The sequence below is a fragment of the Phascolarctos cinereus genome, unplaced genomic scaffold (genome assembly GCF_003287225.1).
Source record: "Phascolarctos cinereus isolate Bilbo 61053 unplaced genomic scaffold, phaCin_HiC Scaffold_5;HRSCAF=322, whole genome shotgun sequence".
Lineage (NCBI taxonomy): Eukaryota > Metazoa > Chordata > Mammalia > Diprotodontia > Phascolarctidae > Phascolarctos > Phascolarctos cinereus.
The window spans coordinates 151280370-151297447 of record NW_027555958.1 but is presented as its reverse complement, the minus strand read 5'-3'; the positions used below and the strand labels follow the sequence as shown (position 1 = coordinate 151297447).

General features: G+C 36.2%; 1 protein-coding gene across 5 annotated transcripts in view; it reads left to right on the top strand.

Moving 5' to 3' along the window:
• Nucleotides 1-17078, top strand: part of FIG4 (FIG4 phosphoinositide 5-phosphatase) — a 142554-nt gene that overhangs the window by 41643 nt on the left and 83833 nt on the right. For all 5 annotated transcript variants that reach the window (XM_021008176.2, XM_021008181.2, XM_021008180.2 and 2 more), the window contains exons 8-15: nucleotides 493-593; nucleotides 2194-2356; nucleotides 4776-4873; nucleotides 8997-9130; nucleotides 10321-10437; nucleotides 13395-13440; nucleotides 15560-15708; nucleotides 16762-16928. In XM_021008176.2, coding sequence (XP_020863835.1) covers nucleotides 493-593; nucleotides 2194-2356; nucleotides 4776-4873; nucleotides 8997-9130; nucleotides 10321-10437; nucleotides 13395-13440; nucleotides 15560-15708; nucleotides 16762-16928 — 975 coding nt within the window. The remainder of the gene's footprint in view (nucleotides 1-492; nucleotides 594-2193; nucleotides 2357-4775; nucleotides 4874-8996; nucleotides 9131-10320; nucleotides 10438-13394; nucleotides 13441-15559; nucleotides 15709-16761; nucleotides 16929-17078) is intronic.

Genomic DNA, 17078 nt, shown 5'->3' with positions numbered 1-17078 from the left:
AGGTAGAGACTGGTAGATTTCTTGGCGTGGGACTTAAAGATTGCACTAAGCCAATCTGGTGTGTCTGAATGAAGTTCATCATCCAATATAGTGAGTCTCTGGTAGCAACCACCAGGCTGCTTGAGGAAGGACAATAGCCCACATCAGAAATGGAGCAGGTCAGAACTCTGGTACTGACCGATAGTGAGATTGGGCCCATGTGTAGCTGCTTTCTTTCCAGCCTGGGTGAGACAGAGAGACCTAATTTCAAAAAGAAAAAGGTGGGGGGAAGAGAGATTGAAGGGCAGAAAGTGGGGAAGGGTAAAGGAACGAGAAAGAAAATAAGCTGTAATCTCTGAAAGCAGAACAGGTTTTGCTTCAGGGAAGGCTATCTTGGTATCCTGTAGCAAATCCAACAGAGTAAATTTTAATGTGTTTGTCACAAAAAAATTTGTTTCACATGATACTGCCTGGCAATCACATATGTTAAAGAACTTCAACTTGATTTCTCAGAGCTGTTAATTTATGGTCGACCAGTCTATGTTACTCTGATAGCTAGAAGATCAAGTAAATTTGCTGGGACCCGTTTTTTAAAGAGAGGTGCAAATTGTGAGGTAAGAAAAATTCATTTATGTCTGTTTTGTTGCTATATGTAAAAGCTTTATGGAGGTTTTGAATATTCAGTATGAAGGGTCTTTCTTGATTAGATGATATAAAATCTTCCAGATTATCTAAAAGTTGGCAGGGATAATTATTAACTTTTAAACATTTTGAAAAATTATCCACATTATTACTTGAGGAGAGTCAGGCCTTGACTAATGTTTAAGAGAAGTAGCTACATAGCAATACTTGAATGGCTTCCTAACCTTATTGATATGGTTACTCAGTCTTGTTTTGTAGATTGCATCCTCTCTATGTCTTCTCATTTGAGGCACTTCCTGTCCATGTCAGGATGGTACAGTAGTACAGTAGAAGGGGGATTATTGGATTTGAATCAAAGAATCTGGGTTTAAAGCTGCTCCTTACTACTTACGTTACTTGGATAACCTTTCTAGGTCCTCCTTCCTGACCTATAAAGTGAGTGGGCTGGACTATATGGCCTCCCAGTCCCTCAAGTTCTAAATCTGTTGACCCTGTGATCCTTCGTCTTCTCCTAAATCGTCCTTGGAAGACCTACCAGAATGTCTTCCATGTAGGCCTTTTAACACCCATCTGTTGTTTTTCTTGCTATATGACTGGCCTTCTTCCTTTTATGATCGTACATTTCCTGCATGATAAAAGATACTATCAGCTGAAGTGTCATAATGGGAAAAAAAGAACATGGATAGTACAGAAATGGAAATAGCTGCTTACAAAAATGGGGTAGGCAGGGGAAAATACTCATTCTGGGAATAACATACTTGGTATTAAGTAGCTGGAGGCAGGTAGAAACACTTGATTACCCTTTTTCAGGAGTCAGCCACAAGAGGGAGGAATGCCATCTCTGTAACTCACCTTACCTGCTTTATCACCTTCAGGCTCTGCACTACCACTTGTGTTAAGTTGGTTGAGTAAGGGGAAGGTGAGTGGCTACTAGGCAAGTATATATAGACAGAAGATTTTTTTGAATCTAGTTTAAATCAATAATAAACATTTTTGAGAATTTAGTTTTTGAAATGCCAGAGTTTTTTTTAAAGCCATCTTCTGAAATGGGTGGAACAAGTTTCCCATCATCTGTTTTTATAACGTAAGCAGATAGAAATATTAATGCCTCTGAGAATGAGAAGTGCTACATCTGATTCAATTCTTTCACATTCCTCTGCCAGAAGGAAGCTATTAATGGTATTTTGATCTCTCTTGACCATTTTCCTCTTGGTTTAGATTTTAACTTTTGATATTCTGCCTTTTGGTTTGGTTTATTATACTTCTAAAAAAATTTCAATCAGTTGAATTACAAGTTTATATTTCTCTAGATGCTTTTCATCTAGTACTTGTTTTATTGATTAGTTTTAATTTGATTTTGTTTTCTTTCTTTAACCTCTCTTCTTTTTTTTTTAAATTACCTTTCTGTGAAAACTTCCTTTCAAAGCTTGTCGTTTGACTTATATTCATATTTTGTATTGGCCGTCCTTTGTTACTTTCAAGACATTTCTGTAGGCAGCGTTATAACTTAGCTACGTACTTGTGTTTTTGTATTTTCAACGTGTGTGTGTGTATGTGTGTGTTTCTTTCCAGGGTGATGTTGCTAATGAAGTAGAGACTGAACAAATACTCTGTGATGCTTCTGTAATGTCGTTTACAGCAGGAAGCTATTCCTCTTATGTGCAAGTTAGAGGATCTGTCCCCTTATATTGGTCTCAAGATATTTCAACTATGATGCCTAAGCCTCCAATTACATGTATGTGGAAAATATTTTGAAACAATAATTTTAATGATTGCTCCTTACCTAATGTGGCATATTAGTGAAGGCCAAGTTTTTAAAAAAAAAGCAGCTAGGTGGTACAGTGGATGGAGTGCCAGGCCTGTAGTCAGGAAGACCTGAGTTCAGAAATGGCCTCAGGCACTTACTAGGTGTGTGACCTTGGGCAATTCACTTAACCCTGTTTGCCTCAGTTCCTCATTTGTAAAATAAGCTGGAGAAGGACATGGCAAACCACTCCGTACTTTGCCAAGAAAACCCCAAATGGGGTTACAGAGAGTTGGACACAACTGAAAAGTGACTGAACAATAAAGCTTCAAAAATAAACTATTATAGTTCTAAAATGATGTAGGCATGAACCCTACTGTAATGATAAAATTATGTTAGTTTAAAATACCAAATTAGTAAATATTTTTTATTATAATAGAATCTCTTTATTTGTATAAATCTAGAGATTTAAAACTATTATAATGGAATACTTAAAATAGATCTATATGATATAGAATATAGGATAATTTATGTATACACATTTATACAGTGCTGTACTCTTTACAAAGTACTTTCTTCACAGCAACTCTATTAGGTAGTGCAAATTTTATTATCATCATTTTATGGATGAAGAAGCTAAAAGAGAGTCTAAATGAGGTCATATTCAGGTTATAGCCAGGCTATGTCAACAAGTCAAGTCTAAACAAGCATTTATTAAGCACTTACTATGTTCCAGACACTGCTAAGCTCTGAGAATACAAATACAAGTAGAAAGAAAGACATTCCTTCCTTCAAGGAGCTTACATTCTAATAGATGAAGACAACACGAAAAAGGGAGCTGAAAAGAGTGAGAATGGGAAGAGAGAGAAGGTATCTCCTGGGGCATTGTAGAGAAAGTTAGGAGAGTCAGGAGTGCAGCCTGGGGAGAGTTGAAGACATGGTTGTCCTGAACCTCCTTAAATGGAGGTTTGGGAGGAATCAGATGGAGAGACTACAAGGGCAAGGGCTACTTCCATTTTGTGCATTCTAGGGTAAAGAGATTTCTGGGGCATTATAAAGATTTACTATCCATGGTAGGCTAGGATAGTAAGTGCAGAAGCTGAAACTTGGATTTGGATCTTCTGATCCCAAATATTTACTTTCTACTATCTTACCTCTTGTATATAAATATATTTATTTGAAGTAAAGTGGGTATATTCATAGCTTATAGAATATAGTCCGATAATCGTTAAGTGTTGGCCATTTGAACTTGATTTCTTAGAGCTGTTAATTTGTGATTAACTAGTTATGTTGCTCTAATAGCTAGAAGATCAAGTAAATTTACTAGGACTCATTTTGTAAGAAGAGATGCTGTAAGTGAGGATTTTAAGTATCATCTAGCCAGAGGTTCTTAACATGGCATCCATGAATTTGTTTTTAGAAATATGTCGATAACTCTATTTCAATGTAATTGATTTCCTTTGTAATATTTTATATTCTGTAATTAAAAACATTATCCTGAGAAGGGATCTGTGGGCTTCATCAGACTGCCAAAGAGTTCCATGACATAAAAAAAATTAAGAATCAGTGATCTAGTCCACCCCTGTCATTTTGCAGAGGAGGAAACCAAGTCCTAGGATAGTGAATTAACTTGTTTGGGATCACACAATTAATAACGGAGCTCAGTCTAGAACCCTGGTCGTCTGACTCTTTCTCCAACACTTTTCACTATGTTAAAAGCTTCCCCATTTGTCTTAAGAGAAATATACATTGATTAGAACAGAGAACTCTGCCATATGTTTATGTATGTATTTTTATATTTATATACCTATTTGTGTTTATTAATATACACATATATGAATTTTTGTATTTCCTTTTTAAAGCTTTAAAAAAATTTTTTGGGGGGGAGCCAGGCAATGGGGTTAAGTGACTTGACCAGGGTCACACAGATAGTACCTGTCAAGTGTCTGAGGCCGGATTTGAACTCACATCCTCCTGACTCCAGGGCCAGTACTCTATCTAGTACGCCACCTAGCTGCTCCTTAAAGCATTTTCTTTTTAAGGCAGTGGGGTTAAGTGACTTTCCCAGGGTCACACAGCTAGTAAGTGTTATGTGTCTGAGGCCGGATTTGAACTTAGGTCCTCCTGAATCCAGGGCTGGCGCTCTATCCACTGTGCCACCTAGCTGCCCCTCCTTAAAGCATTTTTGAGAAGTGAATTATATTTCTACTTTAGGAATTTGGAAGTTGTTTAGGTTTGGAATTCTATTTGACATCAATGTTTTCTTATAGATATTTAGGAGCCACATTCAAAAAATTTCAAAATGAATGCTATTTCTTTAAAAACCATTTCTAGAAATAAATAATGAAAAAAATATGACTCCTACTTGATTTTTACAAATTATTTTATTTGCATTATTTTATTTTTTCAGTGGATCAGGCAGATCCATTTGCCCATATAGCTGCTCTTCACTTTGACCAGATGCTACAAAGGTTTGGCTCCCCTATTATCATCTTAAATCTAGTGAAGGTATGGCACAGTAATATGTTGTTTTATTATGTTATCCAAATAAATTTGGTGACCTTTCCTTCAGTCCTGAGGACCCACTGCACATTTTTCTACCATTCTCCAGAATGGAATGTTTCAGCTTGTCAGGGTTTGTCAAGGCCTGCCAGCCTGGGACAGCATGATCTCCCTTTCTCCTTTACCTTTAATTCCCGACTTGTTGGCATCCTACCTAGACTCCCTCATGGCCCCTTTCCCTTTGTAACTAAAGAAGATAAGAAGAGGCTGTTTATGGAAAAGCTAATGGTCAGGTTTTTCTTATTTCTTGACCAAAGTTCCTTCCATTAATCTTATCTGGTGCACATCCAGGTTAAATTTTGATCTTCATACCCTGTTCCCTGGAAAAACAAAAGACTATATGAAGGTATTCTATAGCCTATAATGTATTCTACCTTTGTCCATCTGATCATGAGCCCAGGGCAACTGTGTTAAGGAGACAGGGAAACGAAGCTGTCACAGATACACCTTGAAATATGAACACGTCACTGACAGCTTACAATGTTGGTGTCAACTTCCAATGGAAATGGGGCTTTTAAATCATACATAAAGATCCCTGCAGGTCATGTATTGACTTAGAAAATCACAAATTAACATTATCTATGATTTATCCTATTTTTAGTTACTTTGTTAATATTTTCCAATTACATTTTAATCTGGCCCAGACTGACATAGGCCTTGTGTTTGACACTTCTGGCCTACAAGATATTATGGGGAAATATAAGGCAAAATATGTTTAGTTGCTAGCTCAGAACAGAGCTAAATCTTAGGAATCTAAGACTTCTCTCAGAGTAGAATCACAAGGCAGATTTTAGGAAGTGAAAAGAGAGGCGCAGGTCAGGGACAGCTAGCAGAATTAAATATGTTGATCTCATCAACCTCTCTAGTCTTTTTGCCTTTTTATTAAAGTTGCACTGACCATTCACAAGGTCTCATGGTGATCTGGTGGTGTCAAATCCAAACACATCATCTATAAGGATTTGTTTTAGGCCACATGTCAAGGAAACAGGACATAGATAGAATAGTATTATCTTTATCAGCCTTTGGCCTGGCAAGGTGACTAAAGGAAATGATCTAGGTGAAGAGTAGATGTTAACATTGTGAAAGTCTGACATGAGCTTTAGTTAACTTCCAGCTATTCATGAATTTCTGATAACCTGGCACACTGATGAACAAAGGTAGAACGTTTATTTTTGCCCCTTTGGTTTTGTTATTCTGTTGTGTCTGAAAGTGAAGCTGTCAAATAAATGGTTTGAACATCAAGTTGGTGTTTTTCTAGCATTTTTGGTTAGAGTATTTGGAGAATTCCTTTACTCTACCAGGCTTTTTCAACATGAAATTGAAGATTAGTCTAATAGCCAACATTAGTTTGATAATAGAGAATTGCAGTAAAATGTTTAAGAATTTTAACTACGTTTGGTAAAAAACACCAAAAAACCAAACCTCATCTTATAGAGTCAGATTTCAAAAGATATCATTAGGACACACATCTAAATTTACCAGAACTTGATAAGTGAATCATTGTTTATATTTTACAGAGTTCTTATAAATGTCACTGAAAAATCTATGGCAATATAGAAACTCACATTTAGGATGTTAGATTTAACTCTCTGTCACTGGAATACATTAAAAAATTAGCCTGATGTGTAATTATTGGCATGGTTTCTCCAAAATTCTCATATGTACATTTATTTGAATATTTTAAAAGGTCAGTAGATTTTAAAAATGGTACTTGTTCATTGTTTCTTTGCTATTCAAAAACCAGAAGTAGTTAGGAACATGGTGATTATGCACTTGGAGATTAAATTGCTCTTTAGTGGTAATATAGACAGTGTTTTATTTGTTTTTTTTTTCTTTAAGTGGCATTGGTTCCTGTAAATCAGAGGGTAAGAGAATATTCCAAATTTGGTTCACTTCAGAAAGACCTTTTAATCCTATGATTAAAGAGTCAAAATGTCTGTGTGCATATGCATGATAATGGTAACAGAAAGTCTACCACCACTTAAAATTAGGAATTTATGAATAATGTTCTTGGTTTCTTTTTTGAAATGTGGATTTTAGGTGCTGTTTAATAAGAAAGGTATGAAGACTCCCTCAAAATTATGTTAAAAACAGGATTATCAGGATCGTAGTTTTAGGGCTAGAAGGCACCTTAGAACAGCAGTTCTCAAAGTGGCCCCTGTAAGTCCCTAAGACCAATTCAGTGAGTTTGTATTATTAAAACTATTTTCATAATAACACTAACATATTATTTGCCTATCGTAATATTCCTTCCTTTCCCAAGTACCTATTTGTGTGGGGCTAAATTTTCTTCATATATTTCAACTAAATAAAATATTGCAACAGATTGGATACAGAAGCAGATAGGATAATCCAGCTGTCATCTATTAACCCAGACATTGAAGAGATTTGCAAAAATTTGTAGAAATATGCGACTCTTCCCACTAATTTTTTTTTCTTTTGGAAAAGTTATTTTTATGAAAACATGTATTAAAGTGTTATGGGTTTATTATTATTTTCCAATGAATTAACAAATAGTTTAGAATTTATCAGTTTTAATTTCTAGTGTGGTAAATATCAATAGATATAAGTCACACATAAAAGCTCTTTGGGGTCCTCAATAATTTTTAAGAGTGTAAAGGTTCCTGAGAACAAAACATTTGAGAAGGGATGCTTTAGAGGTCATCTGGTCCAACCTAATTTTATAGATGAGGAAGCTGAGTCTCAACAGACCTGAAGATACTTTTCTAAGATCACAGAGCTAGTAAGTGACAGGATTGAATGAAGCCGAATCTTTTGATTCCTTAAAACTTTTTTTTTATTGATTTAAAGGGCTTCATAGAAAAAAAATCAGGCTATTTGTATAATATATGTGTATATATATGCATATATGTATATAAAATTTTGTTGTGCCTTAAATATATGGGGTAGGATTTGGACATACACACATATTATAGTCTGAAAGTACTGACTTGCCTTGGGTCATATAGTTAGTAAGTAGCAGGACATGAACCCAGGTCTTCCTGGCTTCAGGGCTGGCTCTCTATTTGCTATTTCTCACTGCTTCTTTTGTATACTATGCCTTAGGTACATAAATAAACCAAGTTAATTTTTAGTTTAGAGTCATCTTGCCTGGTAATTTAACTATTAGTGCTATTCTTTTCACACAACTGTTGTCAAACCCCTTTAGATGACAACTTGTTCAACTTGGATAAAGAAGTCCATAAAATTTTTCCTTTATATTGTAACTATGTAATTTAATTTGTTAGCCTTGAAAATGAAAGCAGTTATGAACCCTGAACTTGCCCTCAGCCTGGTGGGGCTAAATGCTTACTTTTCCCTGTTCTTGGAAGCAGTCTTTTGATTTGAGGAATTTTGATTTGAATCATCTTTTAAATTGTTTAGGACAGATTTGTTAGAAATGGGCCAGGGAGTCATAGGAGCAAAGGAAGGAAGGAGAGAAGGAAAAAAAAGAAAAAGAGGAAGGAAAGGAAGAAAAAAGAAACATAAACTAATGAATAAATGAAATAAGTGAATAAATGAAAAAAACATTTATTAAGTACCCACTATATATCAGACACTGTGCTAGTTACTGGGGATACAAATACAAAGTTGAGATAATTCCTGCCCTCGAGGAGCTTATATTCTAATAGAGGGGCACACACATCTTGAGGAGTGGTGGTGGCCTAGGAAGGAAGGTTTGGGCTGAAGAGGCATAGGGATTATAAGTAGGATCATAAGAGTAGATGATTGCTGCATTATTTTCAATAGCAGTGAAGCTCCTGCTCTTCTCTCTGCTCTGTTACTGTCCCAGAGCAAAAGGTGGTATCCTTAATAGTATATTTGTTCATGACTTCAAGTTAAATCTAGGTCATTTCAGTTTATTGTATTAATTTCTTTGGAGTTTTCCAAATAATGTAATCCATTTAATTCACCTGTGACTTTTTTCCACTTAGTCCTCAGATTTTAGTAGATAGGCTTAGCCTTATGACTTTAAATTATGTAAGGTGAAAGATATTTTAAAATCTCTGCTTCTGACATAAGATAATTACAATGTTAAGAATGTTATTTTTTTTTAAATTTAATAAAGGAACGTGAAAAAAGAAAGCATGAAAGAATTCTGAGTGAAGAACTTGTTGCTGCTGTTACTTACCTCAATCAGTTTTTGCCTCCTGAACATTCTATTGTTTATATCCCTTGGGACATGGCCAAATACACCAAAAGGTGAATGGACAGGCATTTATGTGTTATCGTACTATGTTCTTGCTCTTGTAATAGAAACTAACAGTTTCTACAGTAAGCCCATTGCTCTGGCAAATAAATGCTTTTGTTTTGGTTTCTTTCACATATCTAACAAGGGGGTTAGGAACACTGCTGGTTTAGGAGTTAAGTGTAAACCTAAGCAAGTTGTTGGACAAGTTGTCCCAACATATACAAAACCCAGACTTTATTTGAGATCACCACTACTATATCTCTACTTAAATTAGGAGGATATTGCTACTTCATGAAGGTGTCAGTCTTTCCTTTTTGCAATCCATTCTACGCTCAGCTGAACAAATCCTCTTTCTCAGACATCACTTTTGAACTGTCATTCGTTTGTTCAAGAATCAACAGTGGCTCCCTAGTACTTACGTTGAATCTGAATTCCTCTAAAACCTTTCATCGCTTGGCCCGACTAATAAATCTAAAATGCCAAGTCTTGTTAATCTTGATACGAAGCCCTTTTGCTCCATATTCAACTTGATATGACCTATCCCTATGCTTTTGCTTGTGATATTCTAGCATGACTAGAGTGTCTTCTCTTTGTCCATATATGTCAGTTATTTCTTTTAAAACTTGACTCAAAGCTCACTTATTCCAGTGGCGCCTTTTCTGGGTAACTCAGTCCTTTCCTTCATGGATTTAGTTTGTCCTTTAAAATATTTTCTACTCAGTGCTACCAGATTATTTCTGTTTATATCTGTATGCATTTTTGTTCTCAAATAGATTATGAACTTCCTTAGGGTAGGGACCATATCTCTTAATTCTTTTGTATATCTCCTCCACCTCCCTGCCCTCATAATGCCTTGTACAGGGAACATTCTACATAAAGCTCCTTGATGAATATGATATTGCTTTTGAAGCCCAGCACTCTATCTACTGTACCACCTACCTGCCCCAATAATGAAATTAAGGATCCTTGATTCATTGTAGTTCTTTTTGCATATGTTTTTGCATGAAATAGTCCTTTTGTATATGTTTTTGTATTAAATGTTGGTGGCCAGCATCTACAGTCTAGAAATGATCCACTATAATTTTATTACTAAGTATTAGCCTAAATTTCTATAAAAACCGTGAATGTATGTCACCTGAATGTATTTGTTCTACCCTTCAAGGGTAAAAACTTACCTTAAATTTGAATTTTCTCCTTTCAGCAAGCTATGTAATGTTCTTGATCGACTGAATGTGCTCGCAGAAAGTTTGGTGAAGAAGACAGGCTTCTTTGTAAACCGTCCAGATTCCTACTGTAGCATTTTGCGACCAGATGAAAAGTAAGTACATTTTTTAAAATGTAGCAAGTTTTTTTTTATGGCCATGAGGGTGGAAGTATTACATTTAATACAAGTAATACCTGTTACCTGGAAAAGGAATAACTTCTGTGCGTTTTGGTTGTACTAACTGATATGATTGAGTGGCCTAAGACTAGCAGCAAGTTCTGGAATATTCTTTGTGTTATGAATGAATACTATAGTGCTGACTATTTCCTTACGCTAGTATACCTCTACAATGGGTCTCTTCACTTTGGGCAAAAAAGAAACCAGTTACTGATTACTGATAACTCCTTTTGAAAACATGGATGGTAGGGCAGTGAGGTGGTATAGTGGGTAGAGCACCAGCCACGTATTCAGGAGGACCTGAGTTCAAATCTGTGCTCAGACACTTACTAGCTGTGTGACCCTGGGCAGTCACTTAACTCTCATTGCCTCCAGAAAAAGAAAGAAAAGAAAACATAGGTTGCTATAGTCCTCTCACCTTCTAGACTTGTAGATTTTATGTTATCATAGGAGAAGTGCTTGTTGTTTCTGTTCTCAAAGAGGACCAGTGACATCAGAAGGGTGATGTCTTGATTTGCAAGTGAATTAGATTTGAGTGAGGCAGAGCTGGAGAGATGTGGGTAGAACCAGAACAGGGTGGCAGAAACAAAGCAGCAGAACAGCAGCAAAGGTATCTTTAATTATTTCCTTCTTACAGCCTCCTGCATCATCATCTCAGAGGCTATCCCTGTCCTTTTTCCTCCACTTCTCAGGCAAAGTGGGCTTCAAGGTGGCAAAGGCATCTTCTTGCTTGGTATTAGAAAAAAGAAAGACCTTTATTAGGTGACTTTGAATGACTGGCTACTGATAATAGGGTTGGTGCTATCATTATTGCAAGTTTTTTCAGTTTCACATGGTTGATGATTCAGATTGTGTGGTTGGGGGTAGGGAGAAGTAGGAACAGTAGCAAAAGTCAAATATGAGAATATTTTCCACCCGTTCCATTTATTATGTGTATTTCTTTTCCCCAACCCCCTCCCCCTCCGATACTACAATTACCACTCCTCTGCCATGAATAGAAACATCATATATGAGTCAGTCATACAGAGGGTACTGACCAAATTATGGTCATGCATGCTCTGTTACTGATTTATACATCAGTGTACTGGCATCATTAGTATTTTCAGAGGACAGCAAATTGTGTCATGATCTATGGAGATGTAGTATGTTATCATGGATGGAGAGCCAGCCTTGAAGCCAGGAAGACATGTTCAAGTCCCACCCCCACTTTCCCTCTCCAACTCCCCAAAACACATTGGCTGTGTAAGCCTGGGTCACTTAAGTTGTCACTATTCTACTTAACTCTAAGACTATGAATTGCAGAGAAGGTGCCATCTTCATGGGGGGGGGCGAGGAGGCTGGTCTCAGAGACCTTTAATGTCCCTTCTGTTCCTAAATTGTTGGTTTGTAATCTTAGTCAACAATAATAAAAAGTCAGAATTTTACTTCGATGTATTTGTTGTTTGTTTGTTTGTTTTTGGCTAGGCAATGGGGTTGAGTGACTTGCCCAGTCACACAGCTAGTAAGTGTCAAGTGTCTGAGGCCACATTAGAATTTAGGCCCTCCTAACTTCAGGGCCGATGCTCTATCCACTGCGCCACCTAGCTGCCCCTGACATATTTGAAGTAGAAAGGAAAAAAATATGATGTTCCCTGTGCCAGTGAAATCCCAGGTCTGGTTCCTATCTGGATCTTTGGAAAGGAGACTTGATGGCAAAGATAAAACACTTAATTTAAGCAGTGCAGTTCTTTATATAGTTCTATAGCTATAATAGGTATAAAAAGGCTCATACTCATTCCTTTTCCCTTAATGTAACTAACATAAGATACTACACACGTTTATTTTCTCTTACATTTAACCAAGTTTGGGGAGGCACTGAGGTACGGTAGAGAAGAGCATTGGGTTTTGAGTCACAAGACCTGGCTCTACCACTTGAACAAATCACGTAAACTTTCTGGGCCTCAGTTTTCAGCTTAGGAGGATGGTGGTCTAGGAGACCTATAATGTTTGGCCTATGATATAAGTGAAAAATAAAATAATGAAAAGTCAACATTTTACTTGAATATATTTGAAGTAGAATAGAAAAAGAATGGGGAAGTAAGTAATCCTACTAGAATTAGCATTGTATCTTCTTTGAACATTGCATTTTAAAAAGATGTGGAAGAGTTGGAGAGGCTGTAGAGATAAGCGAACTAAAACAATTAAAGTGATGGAAAATTGATCCAAGGAAGAAAGGCTGAAGGAGTTATTGTGGTTTAACTTTGAGAAGAGAAGGTTAACAAGTGACTTAATTATGTCTTTTAGTCTATGAAAGATTTTTAATAGTTATTCTTTATGTTTGTGAGATGAAAGAGGAAAATGGGCAAGAGGGATTTTGGTTGAATTTGACAAGAATTTCTTTAGTAGGAGGGAAGGTGCTAGAATTGATTACCTAAGGTAGGTTATAGAAGTTCCTTTCTTGGACATGGTTAGCACAGCAATGGCAACCATCTATTTTGGGTGGTTTGTACATTCATCTGCCTGTAAGGAGGACTGTGTACCAGTTTAATTCTTAATGTTCTTTATGGCTCTGTTGGAGGCAGGTAGGTGGCTTAGTGGATAGAGTGCTGGGCCTGGAGTCAGGAAGACCTGAGTTCAATGTGGCCTCGGGCACCTAATAGCTGTGGGCAACATCTGTTTGTCTTAAGGTACTGCCGAAGGAAATGGCAAACCACTCCAGTATCTTTGCCAAGAAAACCCCATGGGCAAGTGTTGATGTGTTATGGTACATGGGGTCACAAAGAGTTGAACATGACTGAATGACTGAGCAGCAACATGGCTCTTTTACTTTGATGTTATGGTAATTTTAAACTGGAACAAAAGTCATTATGTAATTTACTTTCTGAAATTAAAAAAAAATCTCTCTTTTAAAACAGGTGGAATGAGCTAGGAGGATGTGTTGTTCCCACTGGTCGCTTGCAGGTACAGAAAATAGTAATCATTAATAGGTGAATCTACAGAATTTAATGTAGCAATGTGAAAACAAATGTGGAGAGGTATAATTCTGCTTAGAGCATAATTTAAGATACAGCTGATTTTTTAAAGTCCTGCCTTCCTGAAATTTTCTTCAATACCAAATGTTGAATATTTAATGAATTTTATGGGATCTTTGTTGTAGAAATAGCAGCCATCACAACTAAAAAGAATTGGGATTTAATTCAACAGATATTTATTAAGAATCAGCTCGTGCTGGAGATTGGATGAGATACCAAACTAAGATCTCCACTTTCCACAATCTCCACTTTCGTGGAACTTATAGTCTATTAGGGGGATATGATACCTCCATAAATTGCTACATTAGGCTGTAGTATATGATAAGTGCCTCAGAGGTCCTTTTACATGTGAGGCTTTCAAATCACCCTCTGAGATTAATGGAGTGCAAGCAGAGACAGAACCTTAGGCTGTCTCAGGAAAGCCTTATCACAGCCTTGATTAATATCAAAATACTGATACCTAGGCACTGGGAAGTTACTAAACATAGCTACAGTGTACAAAGTACCATGTGGGAGGGGAAACACATATGCTTGCACAGGTATACATATACCACTCTGTTGGCTTCCTTGCTAAGAGTTAGCATCCTGGGGGAAGATACAATGATACATCCTTGTCAGGATTTCTGCAACTCAACCATGAAATTCTTGAACCATGGAGGCTCACCTGCATCTGAATTTTCTTTCAAAGGCAATTGAAGGAATTACAAAGCTCTATACTCTATAAAAATAGTCTATAACCATATTCTTCCTTAAATTCTCTACTTCATGTGGCCCTTCTTGTTCATAATGGTGGCTCAGTGTGGCCCAGCTATGAGCAATTCAGTGCTGGGTACAGGGAGAGCTCACATGTTACTATATAAACTAAATATTCACTTGACTTTTATAGGATGACAGAAACATATTTCTCCTGTTATCATAACTCAAATGCCAGGAAGCACTATAATTATCAGCACCCCAAATAGGAAGCTAAGAACTGGGAATCATGCTTCACATTATGACAGGACAGCATCGAATTTAATAAATTACTTAATAAATGTTTGCTCAACAGAAGGTTGAATTTTGATGAAAATAATATATGAAAACTGTGATGTGAGTAAGGAAGCACATAACTGATCCTAAGACATGGGCAACGATTTAATTCCACTAAAATGAACAAGAAAAATCATTTGTAGTCCAAACAATTAAAGAATCAGTTGTAGCAATCCTAAGTGAGCTAAAAATCTGGCCCCTTATAATTCAAGAAATGGATTTTGATATTTTAATCTTTCATTTTACTTAAAATTACATGTTTAGCAATAAATATTTGACATGTATCTGAGAACAATGTGATATAGTGATCAAATAAGCTAATGTAATTTTAGGTTGCATTAAGAGAGGTATAACATTAGGAAATAAGGAGGTGATAGTCTCATTATACTCTGCAACAGGACATATTTTTGGAGTATTGTGATCAGTTCTGGGCACTACATTTTAGGAAGGATCTGGATTAGTTGGAAAATGTCCAGAGAAGAGCAAGCAGAATGGTGAAGGGCCTTGAGTTCATTCTAAATGTGGTTCAGTTGAAGGAATAAAGGATGTTTAGCATAAAAACTGTGGCGGGGAGGGTGCATGATAGCTCTTCAAATACATGAAAAGCTGTCATTTTGAAGAAAAAAAATTTTTTCACTTTGGCATCACACAGGAATAACTAGGAGAAGTGGGTAGAAGGTGCAAAGAGGCAAATAAATGTAGACTTGGTGTTAGGAAAACTTCTCAGCAAATAGTGCTGTTCCAAAGAGAACTGGGAAACCTTGGGAAGTGTTTGGTTTTTCTTTTTTGGAGTTCTTCAAAACAAAGGCTAGACAACCACTTGTCAGGTTCTGAGCTTCTTTGAGGGGTACAAATTGGAATATATAATCATTAAAGTCTCTTCTAGCTCTGAAACTCTGTATATGAATATCTCCTGTTACTCTTAAAGAAAAAGAAAACTATACTATTATGAAAAGTACATTCAAACAATTGTGATTACCATATAATGACAGAAGAATCTTATGTTATTCTTATCTTAGACTGGAGTCCTTCGAACCAATTGTGTGGATTGCTTAGATCGCACTAATACGGCCCAATTTATGGTAGGAAAGTGTGCTTTAGCTTATCAGCTATATTCCTTGGGGTTGATCGACAAACCTAATCTACAGTTTGATACAGATGCAGTTAGGTAAGATTTATTTTATATACTATTACTTCAACATAATGGCACAAAGCAATTGTTCATGATATTTTTAAGTGTTCATTACCTTTTGTTGTTCTTTGAAATAGTTAAAAGTGTACTATTTAATCTGGTGGTCATACTATTCAGTTCTTCAAGTTATGTTTTCTATGTAATATTAATCAAATTAATTCTTTGAACACTAGTATTTAATATGGATATATCATGCCACGTTTTCTTTTTATATATTTGGTTGATATCTAAGTAAATTGGATTTACTTGAGGGGCTGAGCTGTTTTCACATTTCATTAAAATGCTAACACCTTGAGAGCAGGGACTGTGCTGTTTTTCTGTTTGCATCCCCAGCATAGTAGCACAGTGCTTTGCACATAATGTAGTAAATACTTAACAAATGCTTTATTCATTCATATGCAAATTGAATCCTGCAGATAACTTAATAAGCCATGAAACATTTTTTTAAAAAAAGCTAGCAGTTTTATTTCTTAGTAAGAGTTTAATCACAAAGCAGATCTCAAATAAGAAGCCTCTTTACAAATGCAGTAGTATCTGTTGTTGCCTGTCCGTGGTCTGATTAAAATGTTTAAGCAAGGTCTAAGCAGTCACCTCCACAGATATCATTATAACTAGAAATCTTAACAGATACTTAGAATATGCACAAATTACAATTATGCATTCTTTTTAGAGAATGATTTTGCTATAACTGTATGGCAAGGACTTATCCTTTTTTAGAAGGCATGTCAGAAATAAAATAGGTGTCAAATGCTAAATGCAAAAAGTCAGTAGACATAGACGATTTATCTTAGCCATTGTGTTTCTGCTCAGGTTACTTTAAATGAATCTACATTTTTTGGCCGCTGAAAATCTAATATAAACTGAAAGCATAATAAGGAGAGGAATTCTGTCTTCAAGATGAGTAAGAGTGAACTTTGATTTGAAAGAAAGAAGAGAAAAAAAGCCATAAGAAAGAAATAAAAGTCTATTTTGGCTCAAATAAATGATTTTTGCAAGAGTCTAATAGAGTGTGCGTTGTCTTTTGCATAGGTTATTCGAGGAACTATATGAAGATCACGGTGACACGTTATCTCTTCAGTACGGTGGTTCTCAGCTTGTTCATCGAGTCAAAACTTACAGGAAGATAGCTCCATGGACCCAGCATTCCAAAGACATTATGCAAACTCTGTCTAGATATTACAGTAATGCTTTTTCAGGTAAATAGGAAGTTATAGCTAATTGCAGGACTCAGAGAGATACAACGGCCTGTCTGGGGTTTTTATTGTTTCTTGTGTAGCACTTCAGATAGATGTTTTTTTTTTTTAAGTCATCTGATTTAGATGGACAAAATCAGGGCTAAGTTTTTT